Source organism: Ischnura elegans, chromosome 1, assembly GCF_921293095.1.
Source record: "Ischnura elegans chromosome 1, ioIscEleg1.1, whole genome shotgun sequence".
In the NCBI taxonomy this organism is placed as follows: Eukaryota; Metazoa; Arthropoda; class Insecta; order Odonata; family Coenagrionidae; genus Ischnura; species Ischnura elegans.
This window is the reverse complement of record NC_060246.1, coordinates 165091576-165114422: the sequence shown is the minus strand read 5'-3', so window position 1 is coordinate 165114422 and position 22847 is coordinate 165091576. Positions and strand designations below refer to the sequence as shown.

The 22847-nt window shown below is 38.0% G+C and overlaps 1 protein-coding gene across 1 annotated transcript in view; it reads left to right on the top strand.

The window, feature by feature from the left end:
* Positions 1–22847, top strand: part of LOC124173174 (DNA mismatch repair protein Msh6) — a 54646-nt gene that overhangs the window by 18055 nt on the left and 13744 nt on the right. Inside the window, exons 8-15 of the mRNA XM_046552685.1 lie at positions 102–244; positions 1303–1440; positions 4007–4244; positions 5715–5911; positions 7529–7791; positions 11419–11576; positions 16961–17064; positions 18387–18542. Of these exons, the coding sequence (XP_046408641.1) occupies positions 102–244; positions 1303–1440; positions 4007–4244; positions 5715–5911; positions 7529–7791; positions 11419–11576; positions 16961–17064; positions 18387–18542 (1397 nt within the window). The remainder of the gene's footprint in view (positions 1–101; positions 245–1302; positions 1441–4006; positions 4245–5714; positions 5912–7528; positions 7792–11418; positions 11577–16960; positions 17065–18386; positions 18543–22847) is intronic.

Sequence of the window (22847 nt, the reverse complement as noted above, 5' to 3'; positions counted from 1 at the left end):
GTTGACCATACTTATTTGTGATGCACTCATCTCTAACATTTTAGCTGTAGGAGATGATGCTAGTTTTCTTTCCTGAGGCATACGTTGACTACTTATTTCAGTAAGCCGACCCACTAAATTTGATCGAGTTGTGAAGAGAGAGCTGTGTCAAATAACCACCAAAGGGACTCGAACTTTCAACGTTGCGGACGGTGACGCTTGTGGAGTTGCCGGCAGCCATTTTCTGCTCTCTCTCACGGAAAAGGTAATTTCCAAAATTGATATTTTACAATAGCTGTGAAAATTATAAAATCATAATATCAGAGCGTTCATGACACACATCAAAATATAAATTTATAGGTATGAGAAAAGGAATCCAAATCAAAGGGTGGCCTTCTGTCTGCCAACTGTTGGTAGGTGTTTAGTAATCTTTCCTCAAAGCACTGCATGAAACAAGTAACTTAGTAGCCAGTCCCATGGGTGGGTGCAAAGTGTTTTACATAAAGGATCAAAATGTAAAATCTTATTGATACCTCTTATCGCACAATTTATTTGTCCTGTAGTCTCTGTAGTTATCATAAAATCACTGTGCAAGTGTATAATGTGTATCAATAAGGTTCAGATGTGTGTACAAGATTATGACTTACAGTAGGTAGTTGTCAACGTTTTAAGAAACAGGAGTACATGGTATGCTCAGATAGCCATATTGAAATCGTTTCAATCTTTCCTCACTCTTTATGGGTTATTATTCTGTTCACATGGAGTCAGGATCTTTTGATGTAAGGGCTAAATTAGTTGACTTCGCATTAATTTCTTGGTTTCTTCTGGTTTTGTGTGAATGGAAGTTATAATCAAATGTATATTACTCCTTTGGGTATGACTGATACAGATTTGTTACTTGTCTAGCCTATGTTGTCTGTGGATGTTGCTTGGATTATCCACTAGTGGCTACCTTCTTCAGGGCTGAATACTTATATCTGTTTATCCATCAGTGATCCATAGCTCCCTTTTCGACTCTGCATTTTTTTTACTTTCTAGTAAACTATGAATCCCAATATCAATAAAAGGGTGTCTATTGATTTTGGTAAAGTTTGGGTCATAATTTTCTTAAAGGTGAATCTTTTCACCTGCAGAAGAAAAAATAATGGCTTTTTTATACTTTCTATCAAAATTTACAGCATTTAAATGTAAATATTTCTAAACGGTTGCTGATGCACAGATGTTTGGATGGTGTGGTACAAATCAGTGTGTATGAAATCTCAGTTATCCTCCCTGTATGCGGTGCATGCATGATTGACATTGCCATTAATGTTCTCATTGCAGTCTGTTGGTGCTGGTGCAACATATTATGGAGTATGTTTTGTGGACACAACTATTGGATCATTTTACATTGGTCAATTTGAAGATGACCGCCACTGTTCCAGACTGCGGACTTTGATGGCCCGCTACCCTCCAGTTCAGGTGAGCCAAGCCCATTTTGCTCTGAGGGTGTCGCGTCACGGGGCCGTTGTGTCCCGCCCGAAATGCAATTCATGCAGGGCCGGAACTTAGCCTTACGTTTACGACGAAAAATAATGAGAAAAGAGAAATGAGGGACTGGAAACCAAAAATTAAATAAAGTGAACGGAAGAAATGACGGGGGTGGAAGAAAATAAGTAAGAGAATCCCGCCTTACCTTGGCTTCCGCCCAAACTCTGCACCCCATGCGTCCTTCCACCACTTGATCCTCGCCCGAGCTTCGGCGAGATAAAAACGCGTCTTCGCCTTGACATCAGGCGAACGAAAGCTGTCCTCTTCACCTGGACACAAGCGAAGGAATGAATCCCGGTGCCAGGCCTGCACTGTTCTTCCTGGGCTTCTCAAGCCCTCTTTAGGCGAAAAAGTACGACATAAAACAAAAAAACCAAGGCAGGCGGGAAAAAGAAGAAAGGAGGGAAATTCAAATGAAAAGAAAAGAAAACATAATGCTGTTCCGGGCCGAACAGAGGGAGTGGCAATAAACGGAAGGGAAGCATGTGGAATTCATTCTTTGTACTCATTTACATCTCGCACGGCTGCCATACCCCTCCTGCCATACCCCTTGTGACCCCTAATGTTGCTCTGCACTCCATGTGGTGATAAATGCGTTGCGTATGGTAAGGTACTTGTGAGAGGTGACCGACTGTTGAGGTCATTTATGCCGTGAGGAAGAGTGGAGGAATCCCGGTGTTGGCTTTGGCCTTCTCCGAATGTGAGGTGCCAAGAGGACACGGCTTTCATCGAATGGATGGAATGCTGTTCTTGAAATTCTATCCACTAAGCAGAGGTATGGCAGTCTCTGATTAATCTCCACCACCATTGGGATTAGAATCCAGATCCACAAGGTCAGAAGCCAGCACCAATTTTCTTGGGCCTTGACCGTGTTCCTTCTTGGTTCTTACTTGTCAATGGAATTCAATCATGGAGTTCTCTGCCAGTGATTTCAATATGATTTGAAGTGAAGCATTACATTCAACAGCTAAAGCATGAAACTCTTCTTTTGATCAATTCAATCGATATAATGTAGGGGTAGGCATTGAGGTGAGGATCTAGGATAAAGGTGGGAATGGAAAAACAATTGGGTGACAATGATGGCACGACAAAAGCCCCTACATACCTGTCTTTTAATCTGTATCGAGATGTGTTAAAAAGGTTGTGCTCTTAACTTACATTTTAAATTTTTCCTCAATTTGTGACCATAAATAAAGGGTTTTTCTGTTATTCAATTTCACCCCACTGGTTTAAGGTAGATTTGCATGGATGTTGCTAATTACCCCAAGTGGCCTTCCATCCCAACTTGTACTTCCCTATGTAATTCCAAATAAGATCTACCCCTTTCATTCCACCTACCTCTACTACTCTCTGGCTCTGTGAATATGTATCTTCGTCATGTCAGCCTAGTGAATGTCATATATGCTATTGCTATGCAATAAAGCTAATTGTTAGTGTTTTGTGCAAATAGGGTACCTATGTGTTTCTACAGTAGCAGATTGATAATCCAGAATTGTGTGGAACCCTGTTGCTCTGATTCATAGACACACTTGGCAATTTCATCAGTTCTTTGAAGTATAAAGTTGAAGATCGATGATTCAGGTTGCTTGGAACCAGGCACATTCCGGATTAACGATATTTCCATAGATCAGTTAACCGAATTTACGCAACACTGTGATATGGAAATGGTTTTTCCTGTACATGTTTTTGTGCCTGCAAAAGTATGCAAGATTGAGTAAAGTTGAAGTTATGAGAAAAGCCAAATCAAATTCATAAAATTTATGGTTAAAGACATGATTATAAGAGATTCAAAATAATTGAAAAAGTTCTTCATCCATAAATCGCAAAGGTAGACAAGTCATGAAAGTAGACCACGTGTTAATGGAAGGAAAATGGTTCAACATTTACACAATCGGACTAGAGCATCAATATTTTGCCCCTCCATATTCTTCAACGTGTACCTGTTGCAAATTCCATGTCATTTTCACTACTACTAACATAAACTTATTGGTAATTATCAAATCCTTGCATAGAAGGTAATTCCACTTCGTATATGTTAGCTTAAATGATAAATGATTGTGAATTTTAATTCTTAAATTTAATGTTAGTGGTTGGAGCTAATCTTATAATGTAAACATCATGAATCATGTTATTTGGAAGTTACTGCTTTTCCATGTATTTACTATTTAAGAATATAATTTCACATTTTGTACTAGATTGTTGGTATGTTTGAGGCCACTTCAATACCCGATGAAAATCACGGGTGGACACCATGGTACCCACTATAGATATGCAAATGCTACCTTGTCGTCAAAAGCCAGCAAAACCCCACAGGGGAAGAGATGACTTGGTAACTTGAATGGTAGAATGCCTGGCACAAATTCGGAAGATCTGTAATCCCCATCAAGGCAAATTATTTTTTTCTATGTAGAATTTTTTAATAGTTGTAGCATCCATGAAGTGTCATGTTTTCCTTGCAATGTCCTTGTAATGCCTTTAAATGTTTTTCCCTTGAAAGATCCTGTACGAGCGAGGTGCATTGTCTCCAAAGACTCAGCTGCTGCTGTCGTCGCCCTCCTGTCCTGTCCCTCCTGGGCTTCAGTCGTCACTCTTCCCAGGAACTGAATTCTGGGATGCCTCAAAGACCCTGAAGGCTTTGATGGATGGGAACTACTTCATTTCTGAGAAGAACGATAGTAAAATCACGAGTGGGCCTGATTACTGGCCTCCTGCCATCCGCTCCTTGATCAGTGAAGGTTAGTAGGCGAAATATAGCTCAGGATTTTAAAAATATTTCTTTGTCTCTCATAAAGGAATTTCAAGTCATTAGAAGAAGTTAGGAAATATTGTGCACCTATTAGTAATAACTTTAGGCATTACTCTGTGAAAACTTTCCACAGTGCAAAATAAAATATTACATACACCTCATTCGTGGGTTCACTATTTACATTTAATAGGCAGTGCTTTGGTTTCATTAAGTCGTCACATCTTCCGGAGATGTAGCCTGAAGACGTAACTCTGCTTTGAAACCTGTCACATAAATGGTGAACCTATGCAAGTGTATTGCTCATATATTCCATATCTTTTATCTTATCTTTAATTTGTACTAATTTTATTGTGTGGTTTTTTTCAATATTCTTTTCCAATCATCGAAATTCAAATTTCATAATGTTTCATTTTTTAACCTGCCAATATTGGTTTTTTTTTTCATTCATTATATTAATAATCTTGTAAAAACATGAAAGCATTCTTAACTCCTATCAGGTATTGAATGAATGCAAGCGAGTTGCATTCATGATTTCGAAATTGATTTCATGCATTCCCTGAATAATAATGTGAGAAATGCATTCCAATCTTTATCTTTATCTTTATTCATCCACGGCGAGGATTGGCCCTCGCGGATGCTGTATACAACACATTTATGAAAACATTCGATACAACGAAACATACAAAACATGTACATTGGATCAAAACATTAGAAACACATACATTACAAAGATTGCATTTAAAATAAAAGAGAAGAAAAGTCCAGCTCAAAATACTCATGAATTGAGTAATGGACCCTGAGCAAGTCAAAATTTACCAAAGTTGAAAATCTGCATTGGTCAAGCTCAAGAGATTTTGATTGTTATTAATAATTGCAGGATGTATTCACAGAAAATTTATATTCTGATTTTTGCAGTATTCATGATAAATTATGAAGATTCTTAATTTGTTTGTGTTAAGAAATGTAAATATTTCCAAAAACTTTTACCTCGTGAATTTCTTTTCAAATATATGACTTGAGGTCATAGTTATGATTGTTTTTTTATGTATTGCAATGATAGGAATAAAGCTGCTTTGAATGTAATTGAAAACCCTTAGGCGAATGGTATCCAATTCAGTAACAGTTTGATAGTGTTATTGGTAAGGTGCTAATTGTTGTCCATGATTTCCTTAGTTAAGTTCCACGTTCCCGGAAGAAGCTTTGCATAAAATTAAAATGTATCATTCCTTATTTGTGGTAAGGGTTTATCAAGTGTTGGAATGCATCATCTGGTGGAAATACATATTTATTAGGTGCTGTAGGTTGTGAATACTAGTGTAGAAAAAGGTGACTGTGTACCTGTAGATATATATTTTTAGTAATATCTTTAACAAGAAACACTTGTTATTGTTTGACTTGAATTGGCAATGTGAAGAATTTTCTATTTTTTTTCTATTGCGCTTGGATGTGTGAAATCCAGATGATACATTAGGTTTGACTCCAAGGAATGACAGTGAATTGGCCATCCAGTGTCTTGGTGGGTTGACGTGGTACCTGCAGCGTTGTTGCATCGATCAGCAGCTTTTCTCCATGAGAACTTTCCAGGTCTACACTCCAGTTGATCTAAAATCTGACAATTCTGAGGAAGAGGAAACTTATAAATTTGGCAGCTTCATGGTATGTTTTATAACTTGAATTGTTTTCTTCTCCCGTTTTCCATTAAACCAATGAATTTGGAAGCCCTTGTACAAATTATTTTGGCTGTACATTTCTAATAACTTCAGGCTTGTTGATCATTATATAAAAGAGGAATATGACCTGGGGTAATGACTAGTAATTACCAAAGCAGTTGCAAAATGAAAGAATTGTCCACAATCACATTTCTTTGGTGGTTGACTTTATTTTTTACAAAGAGTGTATGTACATAGTTGAAAACAAAAACGAAGCTAATGATCAAAGCAAAAGAATAACTCAGGCGTAAGATTGACTCGACTTATATCCAGATGCTAAAAATTCACCCTTTTTTGCGGAATTCTCTCTAAAACCTCCTCTGAAAAAATTAATTGTGTTAATACATACAAGATATGCAATGTTCATATATTTTTTACAACAATTCAGTTTTACAAAGCCTGACAATGGCTTACTGATCCTGAGGGGCAAATTCATTATTCCAAAAGTATTTTCTTGGGATATATTGGGATATTAAATATCATCCAACAGTTTTCTGTTTGTCTCATGGAGTGATAAATTAAAATTATCATACCAAGCTTAATTATCTCTACTAAGGGGTTGATTCTCAATAAAACACATTAAAAAAATATTAAATATATTTCAGCTGTCAGCATCTAATTTACCTGCATCTTTATTTTCATTGAAAGTTTGAATAAACAGTTCATAGAAACATATTTTCTACAAATGAAGACTATCCCTCTGAAGCATTAATTACTTGAATTGTTTGCCATCACCGTAAAAGCGTGTGTAATAGGCGCACCCCTATTTTGAGCATCGAAGCTATGAAGAAGAAGCTACTTTGCAGCATTTTTTTATCCTATCGCACGGTGTTGGTGAGTTTTTATGTTTGTCCATTGTTTTGCACTATTCGTACATCTTTTATCTTAGCCCATTTCATTGAAAGCTCCAACCAAGTTTTTTTTTCGCCTAGATCTGAAGTTACCTGCATTTATGATGCGTTTTTAAAGTATCTTGAGTTGCTCTCTAGAGTAAACTGTTCTATTAAACTAACTCTTTTAAAAATATAATCACCTAAAGAGATAATTGTCCAGAAACCACATCATGATCCACCAGTAGTTACAACCATATGCAAATTTGCATCAAAAGATAGGAAGTGCATAAATTCAGACTACAAATGCACTTCTCTCAGTCTTATAATTAGCAAAAGAAATTGCAGGGGCAGCCGAGGCTCTTGGCATAGGATTCTAGAAAGAATTCAGATTGCCAGAACTAAGTCTCCACACTTGGGGCTTGCCCCTCAAAATACCAAATATCAATGGTTACTTCTAACTGGCAACACAAGTCTTGAGAATGGGTGACAAAGGAGGAAGCATGCAACGTTGGCTGCCTACCATTGTATAACCCGGTGGCAAGCCCAAGAAAAGTTAATACGAGTTGTTTACCGCCATGGAAAGTGTTGAATCATGTGTGAAAAGGTTAACTGAGAGAAGAGCAAGAATGAAGATCAGTGTCAAACCAATATTTGTGTTGTTGACTTAATATTACTCACGGTGTATCTTTACTCGCTCATTTATGTTGATTGATTTTTTCTTTGTTTGAAAGGTTCTAGATGGCATAACAATCGAGAACTTGGACTTGCTCTCTGATTCTGATTGCTCACTCGTGTCTCGGCTCAACCATTGCTGCACTGCATTTGGCCAGCGGTTGTTGCGACAGTGGGTATCTGCTCCTCTCTGTGAAATCAAGTCCATTAAGCTCCGTCAGCAGGCAATCGAGTGGCTGTTAGCACCACAGGGTCAAAAGATTGCCAAAGAAGCCAAGGAAAAACTTGCTGGGCTTCCAGACCTGGAACGAATGTTGAGTGCGTAAGTAGACAGTATATGCACTCCCGTCCTCTAAGGGCCCCCATGCACTGGCAACTTTTACAAAGCAACTATTTAGTTGCTTTGTGGATGTTCAAATGAAACACACGAAATTGACTGTGGCCCCGCGCACGGGCAACTTTTTAGTTGCCGCAACTGCCGTGTGTTCCATAGGAACTTCCTCAAAGCAACTAAATAGTTGCTTTGTAAAAGTTGCCAGTGCGCGGGGGCCCTAAATGTACCGTGAATTCCCTCCTTATCCAATCTCATAACCTTAAACTTTCCTCTTATGTTATCCAACATCCTCAGACCGCTCTGAAATGTGGATAAATGTCATTTTCAATCACTCTTTTTCAGTCATTGTTCAGTCGGTTCAGATATTAAAACACAATTTAGTTTTTCTCAAATCATTTAAAGAAAATGTTCTTTGGAATGAAGTTCCTCAATCTACGACATAGTAGATAAGGAATTGCTCTATCTATAGGCAAATTGACGAAACCGTTTGAGATTTCTCAAATGCGACTGAACTCGCACAGCCAATCTCACCCTTGGAGGGTTCTAGGTAGAGTTTGGCATGCCCATAGCATCTTTGCGAGAGTGATGTGCGAGGGAGAAAGGATGTGTGCGTGGAAACTTGTCACCAGGGGGAGGGGAGATTCTTGTTTCAAGGCGTGGCAAGTCGGGTAGGGCGAGGCTTGCGGACAGTGTGCACCCAATCATCTCCTTCCCTTTCTGTGTATTCGTGCTTCATAAGTTTCAAGTATATTGGTTTGTTACAAAATAAATTTTGATTTTTGTTAATTGACCTGTTAATATGTGCTATCATAAGTTTGTTCCATGCATCCTCTGCAGTATGTGGTTGCATACCTAGTAGGTGTTTGTCGAGATTCTATTGGGTCATTCTGTAAAATATTCAAATAGTGACAGACACTGTGTTGGTTTTGGATGTAATTTGTGAAGCTTAAACAGTGAGTCCAAAAATATACTACTAGTAATAAACTCGATAGGTAAAATTTCTATAAATAAATTGGTATTATGCATTCTAGGCCTTCTAAGATGGCAATGGACTCACGAATTATAGAAAATATGTACCTTAGTTTCAGCCAACAATTTCAACTTCATACCTTAAGAAAGGAAGTCAAGTCATAGACCCTGGCTAAATCCTTATTCAGCATATATATTTTGATGTCTTTGTATTCTCTCCGTGAAAAGGGAGATTTTTGCTGCTGCACAGCATGCGGAATTTCTTCCTCTTCCATCTCCTTATCTACAATGCCAGCAAGTAATTCGAGTCTCACAAAAGCAGTGGCTGTTTTACTACCATTCTTATACATATGATGAGAATATCTCCTGGGTTTGAGGGAATGAGTGACTTGTACAAAATTTCCCTCCCTCATTTGCAAGTGAAAACTCAGGCATATACCCAATGGGCATGACTATTGTGTCTCCTCAAAATAATTATGGTGTCGTAGTTTGGCTCTTATTTGATCCTCAATCATATCTCAGTATCAGAGGATTTTTCATCCAAGTCCTCTTGATGACATAATAACAGTGCATATAAAAGTTTTGTATATTATTTTGATTTGAAAGCCCCAATGGAATGGCTTGATTGAAAACCTGTAGGACTGCTGAAAGAAATTTGTTTATATGTTTCTTGAAATCCACTTTAAATTGGCTGTTGCAAAACCTCCACAAATTCTGATGAAAACTTCTTCATGGTATTTACAAATCTTTAGCCAACACCTTTTGATAAGGCACCACTGTAAACCTCTCGCAGGCATCCTGGAAAACTCGATGGGGGTATTCCAGGCCCTCCTTCAAATCCCCTCCAGTTGAATGTTGTGAAACCTCCCCCAAACCTATTAAAAGCCTCTTTATAGCGTTAGAAAAATTGTGATTGCATTGCTAGATTGCCAGGAGCATTTGAGGTGGATTCTCGGAGGCTTCTCACTCATGAAAGCCTCTTCAATTCCTCTGGGAACACTCTAGAAAACCCCTTCATTTATGTACATAATAGTTCGATCCTGCCGCCTGAACAGTGGTGAAATTCACAATAATTGCCATGAGAACAAATTCCCCTGGACTGGGTATCGAACCAAGCACTTTTGGCTTTCCAATTGGGGCCACTGCACGGACCACTAGATTTATTATTATTACCACAGGCATGCCCCTGATTCCCCTTGGCAATTATATGGAGGGAAATTTTCTCTCAAGGCAATTCATGTTAATGTCACCACTGTCCATGCAGCAGGATTGAAATACAGCAGACTCCTGATTATCTGGTTGCAGCATGTCCGTGTTGCAAACTATCTTTGCATGGTTATCACTCTCGTGCAATGTTTTCTGCAATCTATACAATAAAATAAAATCAGACGCAAAATCACCAGAATTACTGCATTTTTAATTCTAGACTACACCAGGCTCATAATTTCCATTAGAACCATGCCATTGGTGAAACGTAATTATTTTATTTACTTGCTAATAAGGAATGTTTCAAGTTTACTTGCACAGCTTCTGTTGTATTCAAAAAGACAATGAGTGGCAGGAAAAAAATTCTTGATTAATTTTAAAAGATTCTGCGGCTGTTCACCAATCATAAGTAGATAAATGTTATCCACAATCTTTAAATGTTTAAATGCTTTTCTATCGCAAATGTGCAATTATTACCATGGTCTCACATGTCTCACAGTTGAATCCATATGCCCAAAGGATATTTCATCTCACTCGGGCAAATTTACACCGTGCCCATTCGAGGTTAAACTGGAGAGGAAGGGATTTGTAGAAGTGAAGGCAGCGGGGCAAGTCGAGGCAGAGACGAAGGAAGTAGGGACAGCTTAGGACCGCTGCTTCCTGATCGCGTGCTAGCTAACGGGAGCTCCGTGATCCTGTTCCTCGCAGTGTGCCACCCCACTCGGTAATCACGGATCCACGTCCGGCAGCAGTTTCAACGACTACGTAGAATAGTGCCTGACAGTGTAGTTTCAGACGTGGCACAGTGATTTTGAAGCATTTGTGCAAACCACTTTTCTGTATCTGTGATCTCGCAGCCACGGGTGTGTGGTTTTCAAAACCAGGTCTTGTATGGAGCAATAGAAATAAGAGTGCAATCATGTTATCGCCGCTAAAAAGATCGCGAACTGGCGAAGAAAGCTCTCAATGAGTGTGGGATGCACTCGTAAATAAAGGAACAACTGCATAAATAATAATAATACAGTGTTAGTTTTGCGTAAGTCGTGACCATTTAAAGACATTAAACTGAAATTTTGGGTTATCTGTGTTTTCCGATTATTCTCCCCCCCCACCATTAGCCATCAGGATAATCGGGAGTTTGCTGTATTTCATGTTACCATGTAGGTTTGAGGCTCTCGATCAGCTGTAGCTTCGTAGAAGACCTTTCTCCCTTGCATTGCTATCTTGGATGGGCCTAACAATTAGTTCCATGAGTCTCGGTGCAATTGCCATCGGAAATCAGGAACATTGGCCCAAAAGGAAAAAGGTATCCAGTTCAATTCCTGGTCCTGGGGAATTTTGTGTTTTCCATAGATATTTTCATTATGATGCATAGAAGTTCTTCCATCTATTGAGTAGAGACTTTCCGAAACCTCAGAAACTGTTTATTTATGTTTTCAGGATTCACTCGCAAGGCAATGAAGCCAAGAGTAAGACGCACCCTGACAGCAGAGCCATCTTCTATGAAGACAAAATATATTCCAAAAGAAAGATCAATGATTTTCTTGCCACCCTTGGAGGATTCAAGACATTAGCGAATGTAGCTGAAATATTTGAAGGTGATGTATGCTATGATAATTTTTTTCCGACTCTCATCTGCAATGTTTTTGGTCTCCTTTTAGTTCATATCAACCTAACTCAGAGAAAAATAGCGTTGATATCCTCAGGTTAAATATCCGAATCAGGCCTACACCCTATTGAAAATTTCTTATAAGTCTTTCAGAATTCTTATAGGATTCTATAAGTCTTACAGATTTCTTATAGGATTCTATAAGTCATATAGAAATTCTTATAGGATTCTATAAGTCTTCCAAAAATTCTTATAAGAAATCTGCATTTCTTATAGAATTCTACAATAATGCTGCGCGGGTCGCATACCTTTTAGGTTTTTATCCAGCAGGCGTGTCACCATAACTTATGTTGCAATTGATAATTATTTAAGGAATTCTACATAGGATAATTTTTTGAAATTATGTATCACTCGTTTTTAAGTAATGTTCTGCTAATTTCCTGGTTTTTTTCAGCATGGTATTTGACATAAATGGTTCCAAGAAGCGGAGGCTTCTTTAATGCGACTTGTTAGTATATATAGCTGAGGGCACATGAAAAATTGTAGACTTATAAGATCTCTCTGTTTCGAGTGTACAGATTACTTGACCGATGGAAGTTCGATATGGGCCATGAATAACCACGATGTATACTACGATTACATACGTTGCAGGATACTGTTCACATGGTTCCCTAGCAACCTAACAACCAAAAGTTGTTTGGTTGCTAGGTTGCTAGGGATTGCTTTTATATGTTAATCATTCACTATGTCTTTGTGATAGCAGTTTAATAAAATAAGTCGTGTGCTTCTAACCAAAATAAGGCATTGACCTCATTTGGTAAGTATTACAAAACTGGCATTCCTAAAATTATGTTACCTTAAACAGACAGTTTCGTTGAATTTTAAACTTTTCATCATTAATTTAGATAGACATGGTGTAAATTTATGCTTACGTTTATCGGATAGAAATTTATCTGTCACCGCACCACTCCTGTTCCTGTATAACTGTTCGCAATAGGTATATTGGCTATTATTTGCTCCACCTCCGCTAAAGCGACAATTCGCTATAGCGAGTGTTTATTGGTGCACCGTGGAGTGTCGTTATATCGAGGTTGCATTGTACATCTTTGAACCGTGTTTCTGCGATGAAACATGACAATTTTATTAACTTGGCCATTTTAGCAAAGTTAACAAAATTGTTATTTCTCATTGCAGAAACACGGTTCAGAGACGTACTTGAATGCCTGATTGGCAGGAGTGCGATGCAAACAATTATTTTTGATGACGGCATTGATTGATAGATTTTCAAAATGCAGTCAGAGCGGTCTCTTTTGGGGAGAAAGGCTCGGAGGGTCGAAGAGAGGGGCCAGCGAGGGTGAGCTCGTCGAGGAAAGGGTCCCGGATTAGGGACCCTTCGAAGTGCTTCGGCGAAAAGTAGTCAAGTAGTCTTCGAAGTACGTTCACGGCAGCCTGCCTTGTGAACGTACCACGTATGTTCACTGTAGTGCAAAGAGTTAATTAGGCGTGTACGAAATACCCCGCGTGACCTTCCTGACATGTTAAACTACGAAGTGTTGTCGATGCGATGTTTACGAATAGGCACGTAAATAGGGGCATTATGTCAGTCGCGATATTTTACTGCACTCCTACTTCCCCTAATTTCCCACCGTTAGGTTTTAGGTAGGGATGGGTCGAATAGTAGATTTCTCGAATTCGAATATCGAATTCGAATATTAAATCATTGCTCGAATATTCGAATACCTCGAATTTCGAATACCTCGAATACTAAACGATGAATGTGAAAATGTTTGACTAGGTCGCCTATGCAGCAGGAAACCCAAGATTTTGGCGAGTAATTGTGATTGCCTTTAAAGGATTCAAACAGGAATTTAGCTGATTGATGGAATATTTTAATTTTATGTAAACAATAGGGTAGTTTCCTTCATTAAAGAAAACGAAAGGTATTGATTGTGATTCGTTACCCACCATTGTTTATTCATCATTGTTGACACCCACCGTTGTGTATTCATAATATACAAATTATTTCGTTCTAGAAATACCGGTTTAGACTAATGGCAATGTTCAATTTTACCTCATTTGAAAAAGGCCAGATTGGCGCCTATGCGATGCCACTCCACGTGACATCACAAGGACCTAGTTTCTACACGAGAGGATCGGAGTTTTACATCGTCTGAGGTTACCAATGCATGCATGAGGCACAGAGCTCAGGGAAACATGTCTTAATAATCACACAGTCTGTTTGATAAGGTATTAATAATCCTTATTTAAGCCAAGCGCTACCAGCTAGCATGGTACTCGGCTACCTGCTAGCATCCTGCGTCGTAATAGCGCTCAGAGCCTCGCCCCAAGGTCACCTCACTTGCGGCAGCGGGAACCAGAACGACGTCACGCGGAGTTTTTCCCGGCATTCATACTTACCCGTCGCGTATTCGCGCGCTTGAAAATTTTCACTTTTAATTTAATCGCGAAAAATAGATATCGTCTTATAAAACTCTAAAAGCGTTAAATACGTACTTCAGGAGTATTAATATTTCGATTTAGGCAATAAAAAATAATAGGAAACCACCCTATTTGAGCATTACGCCTCCGTCGTATTTCTTCTTCTTCCCGGTATTTATTTTCTTGCGCAAAATGCTTAAATAAAGTCAGAAATATGTCGTGTTTGGTCTTATTCTTTTTTAAATTACGCGCACATTACTAATATTTCAATCCAATAAAGGTGTAATAACAATTGCCGAAAGTCATTGTTAGACACCTTTCGGGCTAGTAGATGACTCATGCAGCAGTTGACCTCGAGAAAGGGGGAAATTCGAAGCAGGTAGGTAGAAAAAGGTCAGTGGGTGAGAAAAGGGGGTGGGTGCGAGACACGTTTCTATTTTTCTCGCGTAACTTGATATTTTTTGAAGCTAAGGTTTTTGTAATACAATCCCTGCGCGAGCTGGGATCTTTTGTTTGATTTCGGAGAAGAGGAAATCTTCAAGAGTGGGTGAGGCGAATGCTGAATGGAGGGGGATAGCAGATCGTGGGAAATGCGCCAATGTCACTATCCCACGGCACTGAGTTCCTCCCTATGGTAGTTTCATCTCCTGGGGAAGATTCAAAATAAGTGCTTGTCATTATTAGCCACAAAGGACACACGGCAAACACCTCCTCTCATTTTATCATAAGATGGATGCGGGAAAATGGTCAGTGGGGAGAAAGAGGGAAGGGTGAAACACGATTCTATTATTTTCCGGTAACTTGATATTTTTTTCAAAGCTGAGGTCTTCGTAATATGATCCCTGCACGAGCCGGGACCTTTTTTTTGTTTTCGGGGAAGAGGAAATCGTCTGAGAGGGGGGGGGGCGAACGCTGAATGGATGGGGATAGCGGATCGTGGGAAATGCGCCAATGTCGCTATCCCACGGAACTGAGGTTCTCCTGATAGGGGACACCTGGGATTTTCGGATTTTTTTCATCCGATCAATTTCGGTTCCCTACGTCGAACTCTTTTCACCGCTCAAACCCGTGAATTTGATGTATTTCGTCAGCTTGCCTAAAACGGCGCTGCATGCACTAGACGAGTTCTCATTTTTCCGAGTCAACTACCAACGACGTGCGAGCGACAGTGTATGACGCGAAATTCAAAGTATTCGAGGTATTCGAGACGGTACCTTTGGCATAACTATTCGAGATCTCGAATATCGAATACTTTCTATTATTCGAGGTATTCGAGTATTCGCGGATACTATTCGCACATCTCTAGTTTTAGGCGAACCCTTTCTCTCCAAAGTTGCACTATCATTTACGATTTCACACTTTTAATGAACCACAGTTGGAAGCGCTGATTTGTTTTAGCACATACGCTGGCGTAACTAGTTTTGTTGACAAATATTTCGCCATAGTTCGTATAAACGAATGCCTTTCGCTCCTGGGGACCGATCCGAGGTTCGTAAATTCAAAACATATCGTATATTCGAAACTTCGTATAATCGAATAGCACCATGTATTTACCATAGTCTTTTCGCCGGGACCGCAATATCACTTCGTAAAATCCTGCTTCGTATAGTCGAGAGTTTACTGTATATATATATATATACTATAAGAATATATACAATCTATTTAGATTGTGATACTCATTTTAATATTTTTTATGATTAACCCTTTCTAACCCAGAGTTGTTTCTGGGAGAAATCAAATTCCAAGACTTCTCATTTTGAAAACTTGAAAATTTTACACTCAATGATAATTATCCTGGCAGCTAAATATATTGTCATTAAAATTTACACTACAAAATAATACTTAGTTTAGATGTATCCTAAATAGAGCTGAAAGTTTAAACATATTTGATGTTGCTCAGAAGCAACATTGGGTTTTAAAGGGTTTAAAATCATTTTTATGAGCTTTCAAGTTATTTAAAAAAAAACATATTATCTTAATATGCTCAGGATCTAAATTATTATGCTTAGGTGTAGCTATGAAAATAGGTATCAATCTGGTGATAAATCTGACTGTATTCTAATTTTCCTCAGAAATAATTCCCTCGAATTTTATCTTTTTCTCGTCATATGCTAACTTGTGTTTCACCCTCGAATCCCTCAGTTGTGGTGAGGTGGATTTGGTACTTTGGCCTGATTTATGGTCTGTTTGGTCTCCGAAAGGGGAAAAAAATCAGAGGCACGGGCTGATGGAGGGCTGAGGTGGTTTTTTGACATCTGCGACGTAATTACATTTGATGTGGTCATTATCTTACGGCGCTGAGATTCCCCCAATGGTTGTTCAATCTCTTGGAAGGAGTCACTCTTTGCACCTTAAATCACTTTTTTCCTTAAAATTTTCCATGGCTGAAATTATGTTGCATAACCCGTACGATAACTTTTCAACAAAATGGCTAATGAGTAGGACAAGCATCGCAAAGTGACGGTGCATGCGAAGAGAGGATAGGAACTCCACTTTCCACTCCCTTTTATGGGACGCTGCATTTGCTGAAGCATTAATCAAAAATTTCGTATCTAGATCCGATGTCTTCAGCACATATGGTTCCGAAGTATCCGGTGAAGAGCAGTATCCGTGGATATTTGGATCGGAGGTATCCGATCCGACCATCCCTAGAGGTGATGGTAAAAGAGCTTAAGCTATAGTATCTTCATACGATAGTGTTATTAATTGTACTAGCAATACTTGTTCTCATATATTTCTTGAGCTTATGAATATTATGTAATTCTAAAAATTTGCAAAAATGTTGATTTGGTTTACAATGCGTTCAATATTAATGTTATGTATTAGATAAATTTTTTTTGTATATTTATGTAAATTTAATCTTATTATGCGCATAATTTTTTCAAAAATGAATAATATGGTCTAATTTTAACTTATTTATCTTCCATTTTATAGGTGAAGACTGTATGTCAAAGTTACTCTTGAAGCTTACTCATACAAAAGAAACATCACCTCTCGGAATGTTCCCAGACTTGAAGCCAGTTCTTAAATTCTTTGATGTAAGTGTTAGAAGTTTTACTCGATCTTTTTTAAGTGTTTAAAATTGCACGCATTTGCATCACTTATAAAGTTAACTGTGAAAATTCCAATCTATCTGAAATCCATTGAAATCCTTTCTAAGGTAAATGGCCAAAATTACCCCTGTCTGTAGTACATTCCATTTGGAATCCATGTGCATACAGGTAATGTTAGAATGAGTAGGGCAATGTTGGAGTGGGTTCCATTACGTTGAATGACTGTGTTAAATATTTTTTTTGATTTGTCAATTGTGATAGACTTTTCAGCAGAAAGTGTCGGGTACTTTTCTGTTTTTTTTTTTTTTTTTTAATTCACCACGCACTTCTTGGGTTGGACAATGTTGGAGTGGGTAGATTAATGTTTAATTAGGTTGGGTAATATCTACAGAATTGTGTTGTATAATTTAGGATTGGTTTTCTGTTGGGTTGGTTTATGTTGCAGTGGATGGAATGATGCTGGATTGGTTCAGGTAGGATGCTGCCTGACGTAGGAGTATGTACATTAGGTTATGGTGGTGTGTGTGTTTGAATGATTTGGGTGAGTTTGAGTTACTATCTAACCTATCTAACTCCATTCTTCCTCATTGTGGAATTACTCAAACTACATTGTCGAACTACAAAGATATCAGAAATCATTGTTAAACTTGCCCTTTCGACAACCCAATTAGAATGTGGTTTTTACATTTTTTTCCCTCTACCACTTTTGCTATCAAAATATCCCAAAAAAATCCCAATCAAGGACTCTAGTGTATGGTCGCACCCGTGTTTTACTCCATACTGGCTTGAACCCTTGGGTGAGTGTGCAACAACGTACCACCAAATGGATGTTCAGCAACCGTTGGATGTTGGGTGAGGGTTAATGTGAAATCAGTATCACGATCCCCCAACTACAACTTCAGTAGAGTATGGCTGAAGGCAGATGTTTCTTGAATAAAAAAAAATGATTTTCATAATTTTCAATTGCTCATTTCTCAGTTATTTTTAATCAAATATCTTTTCATGAAAGGCTCCTTCTTCCTCTATATCTGGTCACAAAAATTATTTACCTGAAATCGGATGTTTTGAGCAAAGTATGTTTTTGACCCCTGGCTCTCAATCCCCTCAATTACATTTATGGCTAATGTGTGATCTCATCAACGTAATGGTATTGCATTAAAATGTATTTTATTTATTCTGCCTCCCATGTTAAAAGTGGGAGCTAGTGGTGTGTGGTTTGTTGTCTATCTGACATTTTGTGTAAATTGAGAACAGAGCAAATAGTATTTCTTGTTTTTAATCCATCTCAAAATTATTTTCTGTTTCAGGAAGCTTTTAATCATGATGTAGCGAAGCAAGAAGGTCGAATCATTCCCATTCACGGTGTTGATGCAGAATATGATGCTGCGCTTGAAGACATTGCTGAAGTACAGGAGAAAGTTAATGAACACCTTAAAGAACAGCGAGAAATATTCAAGTGCAAGGTATTTTTCTTTGTGGATATTACAATTATAATTTATCAAGTTGATAATAAGTTTTTTCACCAGTATCGTACATGTCTTGATGCCAACCAACTGATGGCACTTGCAGTTAATGTTCTATATGACCAAGGTACTGTATGACTGCAAATTTTCTCAAAACTTGAGCAAATTATTGTTAGTATCAATAGGTTTTCTCAGGCTTCCCACAAAGTCAATGGTTTTATAAATGCCTATGTTTCTGTGGATAAGTCTGTTACCATCTCTGCGCATAATATGACATATTTTGTGTGTTGTAACGAGACACCACCTTGGCCCAATGAATGACGGTTGATAATATGCTGCTTGATTTTGAGGGATGGTGATGGACTTGGGAATGGAATGAAATGAAAAGGAATGAAAATGCCATTTTGTGTCTTGAAGAAGGTGGCAGACTTAGCGTCAGAAACTTTTCTATTTACAAGCTCATTGACCTGGTGCGAAGCCAGAGGAAATGTTATTAATACAATTCAGCATGAAAGTGTAAAAGCATTTTTTATTATATGTAGTAAAGCTGACCCACTGATTATCCGGCAGCTTTTTATCCAGGCTGCGGATTATCTGTACATGAGTTTGCAATCCTTCAATGTTTTCTGCGATCCTTATAAAGTCCAAAGTCCAGTCAAGGCCAAACTGGAAAGTAATAGAATAGTAGAAGTGGAAGTAGAGATAGCATGAGTCATAGCCAGGCACTCCCCTGCATAGGCAATTTGCCTTAAGCCCTGGTTTCCTATGACCACTACTGTTCAATAATAATAATGATAATATTTTATTGGTCTCAGAAAAGATATGAATATACATACATATATAGGACACGTCAAGAAAACATAAAAAGCAAATCAAAAGTACAAAGAAACTCACAATATATTATAATACATATATATATATATTACATTAATTGCGAGGCATCCTCAAAGAATTCATCAATTGAATAGTAGCTATGATCTAAAAGATATTTTTTTAATTTTGCTTTAAAAAGGCCAGGTCTGATTTCGTCTTTGATTGATTTAGGTAATTTATTATAAATTTTAATACTCATATTGATAGGCCCTCTACTGAGGAGAGAAAGATTTTGTTGCCTCACTGCGAGCTCATTTCTACTTCTTGTATGATAATCATGAATATCGTTATTCAAGGAAAGGCACAACTTTTGTTTAAATTCTCTAATTAACATCACATCATAATAAATATATATGCAAGGAAGGGGAAGGATCTGTTACCTTTTGAAAAGATAACGGCAGCTAACATGTTTTTTAGCTTAGCTTAATATTCTTACCGACCATTTTTGTACTTTAAAAAGACGGACTGCCTTAGGGGAGTGACCCCAGGCTAAAATACCATATTTTAATGTACTATAAATATGTGCATAGTAAATTGATATGGCTGTTTCTATATTTGTGAGCTGAATCACCCGTCTAATTAAGTAGCAGCCTGAAGCCACCGAGGATGAAATACAATTAATATGGGTATCCCAGTTTAGATTTTCATTTATGGAGATGCCTAGAAATTTGGTATTAGTAACCCGCTTAAGAGTACAATCCGAAAATTTAATGTAAGGGCTGTAATCAATTTTTTTCTGAGTAGGATGGAAAAATATAAAGGAAGACTTGGATTTATTTATAGCCACTTTGTTAGTTGAACACCATGTTTCCATTTTGATGACAGCATTTTGAGTGGGAACAACAATATTGCCATCACGTTTCAGTAGATGATTCGTATCGTCAGCATACATAAAAATATTTCCTTTTAATTGTGAGGGTAGATCATATATATATAGCAAAAAAAAGCAGGGGCCCAAGAATGGAGCCTTGAGGAACACCCCTCAATATCTCCTGGTGAGGTGAGGTATGTTTAACCATGTTATCTGTTATAATGGTTACTGCCTGGGTTCTTTTTTCAAGAAAAGACCTGAGTAGATTTTTTGCAATTCCTCTCATACCACATACATATATGGATTTTCCTCAAGAGAGTCTCATGGTCAACAGAATCAAAAGCCTTAGACAAATCATAAAAAATACCTACAGTATTAAGGTGATGATCAAGACCTTCAAGAACAGAGTCAATAAATTTATAAATGGCAAATTCTGCCGAAAGACCACCTATGAAACCAAACTGAGATTTGAATAAGATGTTGTTTTTTATCAGGAATGACATTATTCTTTTTGAAATGACTCTTTCTAATATTTTAGAAAAAAACTGAAAGTTTTGATATGGGTCGATAGTTTTCAATTGATTGAATATCACCCTTTTTGTGTAGAGGAGTTACAACTGCCATTTTTAGTTTGTCAGGGAAAATACCCGAGGAGAGAGAAGCATTGACCAAATGAGTGATGGGAGTAAGAAGATATCTTATGCAATTACCCTTCAGGAGGGAGCAGGGAACCCCATCCCACCCAGCTGAGTGTTTTGTATTGATTTTATTGATGATTGATTCTATTTCTTTCTCACTAGTAGGGTAAAGGTACATGTTATTTAGAACTGAGTTATTTTGAGGACAATTATCTGTATTGACTTGTAACATAGATGATGTTTTCAAGGGATTGAGAAAATGCGTATTGAAATTAACTGCAATCATGTCTGGGTCTGAAACAAGAATATCATTGTGTAAGATTTCTTTTTGGGTGATTTATTCTTTCTCAATTTTCCAGAGGTGTTATCGATTATATTCCAAGCTGTTTTTGATTTATTATCTGAAGAAGAGATGGAATTGATAACAATGGCATGATTAAGCGCCTGTTGCCTTCACGGAGGTTCCATGCTCCTCTTTTCCAAACATTACGGCACGGGATCAGGTTCAGTGGTTATGGATCCATGTCCCACAGCAGTTGCATCCTGGGTAACTTGTGTGAGACACCACTGCTCAGTATGGTGCCTGTCAGTTTAGTTTCCGATGTCGTGCAGTGGTTTAGAAGCATTCGTGCCAGCCACTTTTCTGAATCCGTGATCTCGCGGCCACCGGTGCGTGGTTTTCGGAAACCAGGAATCACTTGTAGCAGTAGGAATACTAGTACAATCATGCTATCACCGTGAACAAGTTTTTGGCTGGGAAGTGAAAGCTCTTGAAAATTCTGGAAAGCAATCTAAAAAACAGATTGTGTGTGTAAGATATAAAAGAGTGTTCGATTTATGTAAATTATGAAAATCATAAGAAATTGAAGTTTGGAATATACATACGTGTTATCCGATTATTTAATAATAATAATAATAATAGTAATAAAATTTATTGTTCCGTTGGTCATGTGACATAGAACTCGTCAAATTGGAAACATACATATTGTATACAATACTAATACAATATACAAATTTACGATACATGCAATACACAAAAAATCAATTAGAGAATATCTTCCAGGTATTCAGTCAAGTTGTAATACAGTTTGTTATAAAGAATTTTACATAATCTGCTTTTGAAAATGGCCGGAGAGGAGACAGACTTTAAAGAACTTGGGAGCTTATTGTATATTTGGGAAGCTGGGTGGAAAGGACCTCGCCTAAAATGCTCTAAATTGTGCCCAAATGCATGTATATTGCCTCTACCACGTGTATTGTATGAATGGTAGTCACTGTTTGGTGGGAATAGAGAAGGATTGTTTTTAACCAACATAGAGCATTGCAGAATATATATACAAGGGAGTGTAAGAATGCCAAGAGCTTCAAATATTGGCCTACCTGGAGTCCTAACGGACACACCTAAAATGGCTTCGATAGCTTATTTTTGTAATGAGAAAGCTCTAGCAGCTGCTGTCGTGTTTCCCCAGAAAATTAGGCCGTACATCAAGTGAGAATGGACATTGGCATAGTGCACCATTTTTAGTGTGGTAGCAGAGGTAGTTGGTCTAAGTTTCCTAATCATATAAATGCCAGTAGCAGCTTTTTTGGATAGATGTTCAACATGAGTAGACCAGTCAACATCCTCTGTTAAGTGGAGGCCCAAGAATTTAATTGAATATGAACGTTGAACTATGCTGTTGTTTAGAGTTAGCCGTGGACTACTTGTAGGAGGAGATATTTTGCAGTGAAACTGCATGAAGGATGTTTTATTGATATTAAGGGACAGATTGTTTTCATGACACCATTGAGACATATGTATTATTGAGTTTTTTGTGTTCGAGAAAAGAACTTCTGGAGTAACTGCAGAATTTAGGGAGGAAGTATCATCTGCGTACAATACCACATCACTGTTTGGTAGGGAGAGGGGTAGGTCATTGATGAAAATTATGAATAGTAGGGGTCCAAGAATTGAACCCTGGGGAACTCCACAACTAACTGCAA